The sequence below is a fragment of the Mus pahari genome, chromosome 4 (genome assembly GCF_900095145.1).
Source record: "Mus pahari chromosome 4, PAHARI_EIJ_v1.1, whole genome shotgun sequence".
NCBI lineage: Eukaryota > Metazoa > Chordata > Mammalia > Rodentia > Muridae > Mus > Mus pahari.
In genome coordinates, this window is record NC_034593.1 from 30646421 (window position 1) to 30652851 (window position 6431).

The 6431-nt window shown below is 44.3% G+C and overlaps 1 protein-coding gene across 1 annotated transcript in view; it reads right to left on the reverse strand.

Moving 5' to 3' along the window:
- Positions 1-3963, reverse strand: part of Qrfpr (pyroglutamylated RFamide peptide receptor) — a 39291-nt gene extending 35328 nt beyond the window's left edge. Inside the window, exon 1 of the mRNA XM_021196695.1 lies at positions 3575-3963. Coding sequence (XP_021052354.1) covers positions 3575-3914 — 340 coding nt within the window. The 5' untranslated portion in view covers positions 3915-3963. The remainder of the gene's footprint in view (positions 1-3574) is intronic.
- Between the last annotated feature and the right edge of the window lie 2468 nt (positions 3964-6431).

A 6431-nucleotide genomic window follows, 5' to 3' on the forward strand; every position in this document is an offset into this window, starting at 1 on the left:
AAGAAGAAGAAGAAGAAGAAGAAGAAGAAGAAGAAGAAGAAGAAGAAGAAGAAGAAGAAGAAGAAGAAGAAGAAGAAGAAGAAGAAGAAAGTCTGCTCTGTGGTGCTCTGGAAAGACAAAATGACCTGTTTGCTTTCCAGCCATCAATTGTAGCTGTTGATTTCTGTAGTGTCACCCTAGAACGGATTGCAAACCAGTAGCATGACATCTTTGAAGCCAGCCCTGGATGGAACTGAGGACCATGGACTCCATCTGGCAGTTCTAGGGGCTCCTAGTCCCAGCGAGTCCTGTCACTGGACTCCAGACTGTCTAAGGCCATTTCTCGGAGCCCTTTGGAAGGGTTGTGGTGTGTGTGTGTGTGTGTGTGTGTGTGTGTGTGTGTTCTCTCTCTCTCTCTCTCTCTCTCTCTCTCTCTCTCTCTCTCTCTCTCTCTCTCTGTGGGGTGGAGGTGGGTGGGGTGTCTGAGAACCACTGATCACCAGATTTTAATTTGCGATATTCATCATCTGAGGATCTTGTTAAAATGAATGTGCTGATTTAGTAGGTGATGCTGATCCTTCTCAAGGGAAGCAGTGGATTGAAAGAAAAAGCAGTTGCTCACCTCCTACTACCTGGACTATTTGGGACAGTGGCTTGTTAGAAAACTCACTAACTAGAAGTGAGAATTATTTATGACTTGAGCTGTAGAGATCTGGGTTTTTTGTTTGTTTGTTTTTGTTTTTTACCCCATTGTGTTTTGCTTTTTAATTTGAGTTACATGTAAAAGTTAGAAAATCCGCATTCTTGGTTTCTCTTGGGGAACAGCAGTAGCAGTTGCAACAGAAGATGTGACAATCCAGGCAGTCATCCTGCCTGTCTGTCTGGGAAGCAGCTACTCTGGGACCAGCATTCCCTCCTGCTGAGCTCCACAGGGACGCTTTGTATTCCTCCCCAACCCTGATGATAGATCTCCTTATTTTTGGCTTTTACACAACACATTTCCTTCCTTAGTTGCAGTGACCTGCTTTTCCGTCTCTTCCCATCATTCTCTTTGATAAAATCGATTGAAATGTTTTATACAGTCTTCCAAAATACAGCATTTTTTCCTCTCCCCAAACTTAGAGTGGCAAGTGTTCTTAGACATCACTTTCTTGGAGTGTTCCAGCAACAGAGAGGTCCCTCATCTACCACATTTTAATTTTTCTTATTTTGGGACTTCTTGCATTCTCTGAGACCCTGCAAAAACTTCAAGCTTTTTTTTTTTACTTTTTGTCTTCCCACAGTGATAATTTGTCACATAGAAGATTTTTCAATAGGTTTGTCAAGTAACTAATGAATTCCTTCTCATCTTTTACATTCTCGTGAGCTCACCTTTGATAATGTATCATGTTTATTATCCTACTTACAGCCTGCAAGTTAATTCTCTCTATACCTATCTGAAGGTCTTCTTTGGGTTTTTTTCTTCTCAACTTAACTAATTTTGCTGTTGTACACTCAGCTTATAAACCATTATTTATCTAGTCCTGCCTGTATAAATATAAGCCACCTCCAACTAAACAGCTACGAATAGAATTAACCATATATGTTCATGGCATGACCGCCCTGCCCCCATTTTGTTTCTGTGATACAGGCTCTCCTTATGTAAACTCACAATGTAGCCCAGGTCTGCCAAAAACTTGCCATCCTCCTGCTACTAACATACTAGATTACAGGTATGTGACCGTGCCTGATAGGATCATTTCTTAAAACTCTTTTACGTTTTCTCACACTAACCCTGTAGCATATTTCCCTCTCTTTTTAGCATTTAGAAGCTAAAGTGAAATGTCTCTTGTAAAACAGGATGCAAAGGGAAAAAAGAAGCAGGGAGCCTGAGGTTGACCTTGGCCATTCCTACTTATGTTCTCTGCAGGTGCCTGGCCCTCCCTGGGAACCACACATCCCTCTGGCTGGGGGCAAGTGATCTGCTCTATTCTCTAGTCTACTCCTCAATACTTTATTGAAAAACCGAAGCCCAAACATACCCAATTAGCTTGTGTTAGAGCTAAAGGGGCAATCTAGTCTTTGGACTACTCCAACGATCCCACATTGCCTATCTATGTCCCTTTTAAAGTGGAATACAATTACTTTCTAAATCAGTGTGCAAGCATTCAGATGTAGCAAACTCTTAAGACCTTTCCTCCACAAGAAGTCCTGTGCAAGGGCCCAGAACTCCGCCCACCACCCAGGAATTCTTTGGCGCTTGTTGCAGTGGGTGACTCTCAAATCTCAACTGCAGTGATTTCACTAGGCAACGTGAGGAAGCGTCATCTGTGAACCGTGATATCACTACCGTCAGGTCAATGCCGCATGCCCAGTAGCTTCTCATGCCTTAGAAATGCATGATAGATGAGATGAGAGCCAACAACTTAGCAGACTCACTTGCTGAAATAAACTCAGTACAAATCCGTGGAAAACAGCAGCGGTGGAGCAATAAACTAGTGATGCGCAGTGGGCAATGGCGGGGTGAGAAAAAAAAAAAAAACAAACCACTCATGCGTTAGAAAGACTCCAGTAGGAGGGCAGAGATGACAGCCCATCACAGCAGAAAGAGCCACCTCCCTTACTTAAAATCACTTCTTTAAAATGTGGTCACAAGAATACAGTTCTTTATGGAAACACAGAGAGGCTACACACCCTCCCGAGGGGCCACGAAACAGTGGGAAGAGCGCAGCACACAAATCCATAGACGCTAGCTGTGTGTCTGGGAGAAGACTAGAAAGTCTAACTTCCAGTGTGCACACACTGTTCCATGCTTACGGACCCGCCCCCAGTGTTTCTTCGTGTTTCTGCCCCTCTTCAAAGGAGGCGGGGGGGGGGGGCAGGTCTCATCTCCCTCATAGAAGTCAAGAGGTGACGTGCTGTCTGCTGCTCTCTCTACATGAGTCTATTAGTACAATTTCTACAAAGGACTTACTTGTCTAGGATTTTTTTTTTTTTTTTTTTTGCTGCAAATATGTTATTTGTTGTTAAAAAAAAAAAGAAAGAAAGAAAGAAAAGAAAAGAAAAGAAAAGAAAAGAAAAGAAAAGGTCATATACTAGCCAACATTTATTACCAGCACTTATATTACAAGCTCTTATCTGGAAGCAACACAAGTAACTGGTACACAAATCGGGAAGTTGGAAAATGAAAAGAGATTTTTAGCCTTGGGTTGCTGTTGTTATTATTATTATTATTATTATTTCATTAAAAATAAAGGGAACTCTTACCTTGTAATTATGGGAAAGGGTTGAAATCAGTTGGAGGCACAGGCTACCTGAACTATTATTCTTCTCACTTCAACCCATGTCTGGATTGAACCTTAAGGGCAACTCCCCACCCCCACCCTCAACCCCGCCTCCACCCCCGCCCCCACCCACTTTTTGTCTACAGGGTTACAAGGCAGGGCATTTCCAAGAATGTCACAGGATTCAATGAGAGAGAGAGAGAGAGAGAGAGAGAGAGAGAGAGAGAGAGAGAGAGAGAGAGAGAGAGAATCAGAAGTGTAAACACATGTGTGTCTGTGTGTCTCTATGTGTGTGCGCGTGTGTGCGTGTGCACACGTAATCACTGTCTTACCACCCAGCCACTTGTCCGAGATGTTCTGGAGCATCGTGACGGGGATGCAGAAGAAGGCAATGAGCAGATCACTGAGTGCCAGAGAGCAGATGAAGATGTTGGTGACGGTGCGCATGGCCTTGCTGCGGGTCACCACATAGATGACCAGAGAGTTGCCAAAGAGCGCCAGGGCAAAAATGAGTGCTCCAGCCAGCGCAAAGGCCAGTTTAGCGCGCGCGGGCAGCTCCGGAGTGTAGACCAGCGGTCGCAGCCCGTAGCGATGAATGAACTGCTCCCGAGTCAGGTTGTGCGCGCTCAGCAGCCGGGAGAACTGTTCCGCGGTGATGTTGAGCGCCTGCATGCTGAGCGCAGAGTCCTGCCAGCCTCCTGCTCTGGCTGTTTGTTCCAAGTCTAAGTCTCCACTGACAGAGCAGAGCTCAGGAGGAGCGAGGCGGCGCCCAGATTTAACTTGCCTGCAGGAGGCGGGGCCAGGAGATCTCTCTCAACAAATGTTTGAAGTTCGCAAAAGTTCTGCTATCAGTGGTGGGAACGTCTGAGCCCAGTGCTTCTGACTCTGCCCTCTCAGGGCGTGCGGTTGCATCCTTAAGTTTGGAGAACTGCCCAAGGCTGGTGAGGATTGGGGGTGGAGGGGGAGCAGCCACCCACCTGCTGTCAGCTTCTCTTAGCCAGTGGTCATGTTAGGTTAAAACTGTGATTGAGTTTTCCATTTTTCATCAAGTCTCCTCTTGAGAAATAATGTGAGCCACGGCTACCCAACACAATTTAAAACAAAACCACACAAGAGGAACTTGCAATTATAGCTCAGTGATCCCTTGTACCCTTCACTCCACTTGGCTCCACTGTATCTTAAATATGCAGCAACATAGATCCAGGAACTTGACTCTCTCTGTCTGTCTGTCTGTCTGTCTGTCTGTCTGTCTCTCTCTCTCTCTCTCTCTCTCTCTCTCAGCGTGTGTGTGTGTGTGTGTGTGTGTGTGTGTGTGTGTGTTAACCCTAGCGACCATTATCTTCCCATTTGAAGTCACACTCTGCTGAGCCCTACCTGTTTATGTAACCACTGGCCAATTGCTGGATATTTTGGTCTCTTACAGCTTTGTCAGATTACTTAAGAAGTTGCTACAGATGACTGTATATTTAATTTGTAAGGAGATCCCCGAGTTATTTTCCAGGGTTTCATTTCATATTTCTAGTGACGATGCATGAGCCTGAATTTTCCTCTCAGCTTTGCCAGCATTTGATTTTGTTAGTGTTTATTGTTATTATTATTATTATTTGCGTGTGTGTGTTCGTGCGCGCGTGTGGTGCTTGCCAAAGCAATAGTAACATATTTCTCTATCACTCTTTAACTTTCTGGGTTAAGATAGGCTCTCTCACTGATCCCCAAGACTGCAGTGTTTCCCAGGCTGTCAGTCCATCCAGCTCTTGAGATCCCAAGAGTGGTTGTTTGTCTTTAAGCACAGTGTAGGGGAGGGGTGTTGGACACAGGCATGCCCAGCTTCTTGTGTAGAATCTTTGGTTGAACCCTGACCCTCATGATTGCAGATGAAGTGCTCTTACTCATACAACCCATCGATAACCTATAGTTAAAGCCCTAGCTGTGCTATTAGACATGTGGTGATCTCACTTGGGGTCGCCTGGACTTTCCAAAGGCCCAATGACACTGAATTCTCTTGTGCTTACTCTGATGGCCCAGTTTCCCCTTCACTGAAATGTTTCATGATTTGCCCATTTTCTAATTGAACTATCCACTTTATATGTGTTTAGGGGCTCATTTAGGTTATAGACTCCAGTTCTTTTTCAAGGAGGTAATTTGCAAGTAATTTTCTTACAGTTTGCAGCTCAGTTGTTTTCTTACCAGCCCCAGAATATATTTTAAATGTTGATTGCATTGACTTTGCTTTAACTTCTGTAGTTCATAACTAGCCATTCATTTTGTTCTTTGCTTTCTTACTGATGGATTTTTGGCTTTGGCATACCAAACAATGGGTTTCATTTTCATAGCATGTATCTTTATGGTTTTTCTTACTCATTTCCCTCCATTGCTGCCCCCCACCCCCACCCACTCTCCTTACTCCTTCATATATCACCTCTTCCTGTGCACAGACAGATCCCCTTTGCTTCTGTCACATGTATTCTATTTTCTCTCTTCCATCATGAAGACCTCTGCTGCTCCCCTTTCATGACCCTCAGTACACACACACACATACACACACACACAACACCACACACACCTCATACACACACACCCACAACACCACACACATCGCACACACACACACACACAACACCACACACACCTCATACACACATACACACACACAAAGCACTACACATACCTCATACACACACACACCACACACATCGCACACACACTCACACCACCCCACACACATATACACACACCACACATACTACAGACACACCACACACACTACACACACACTACACACACACAAACACACACTCACACCACACACACACACACACACACACTCACAAACACACTCCTGTGAATGGAGGAAAACATGCAGTATTTCCGAGTCTGGTTTATTTTGTTTAGCAAGATCTCCAGTTATGCTTGTTTTCCTGACATATTCTTTTTCTTTTATCTTGATAAATAGGAAAACTCCACTTGTGCATTTCTTCCAACCAAAGACACATTTTTTTTTTCCTTATCCATTCATCGATCGATGGTCATCTAGATTGGTTTTATTTTCTGGAGGTTTCCCCCATCCGTTAACTTCTTTCTTGATGAGTTCAAGGTTAGCATATGGAAAGGCTGCAGATTTTTGTAGGTCAGTTTTGCATCCTGCTACTTTGTTGCAAGTGTGTATCAGACTAAGTTTTCTAGAGGTCT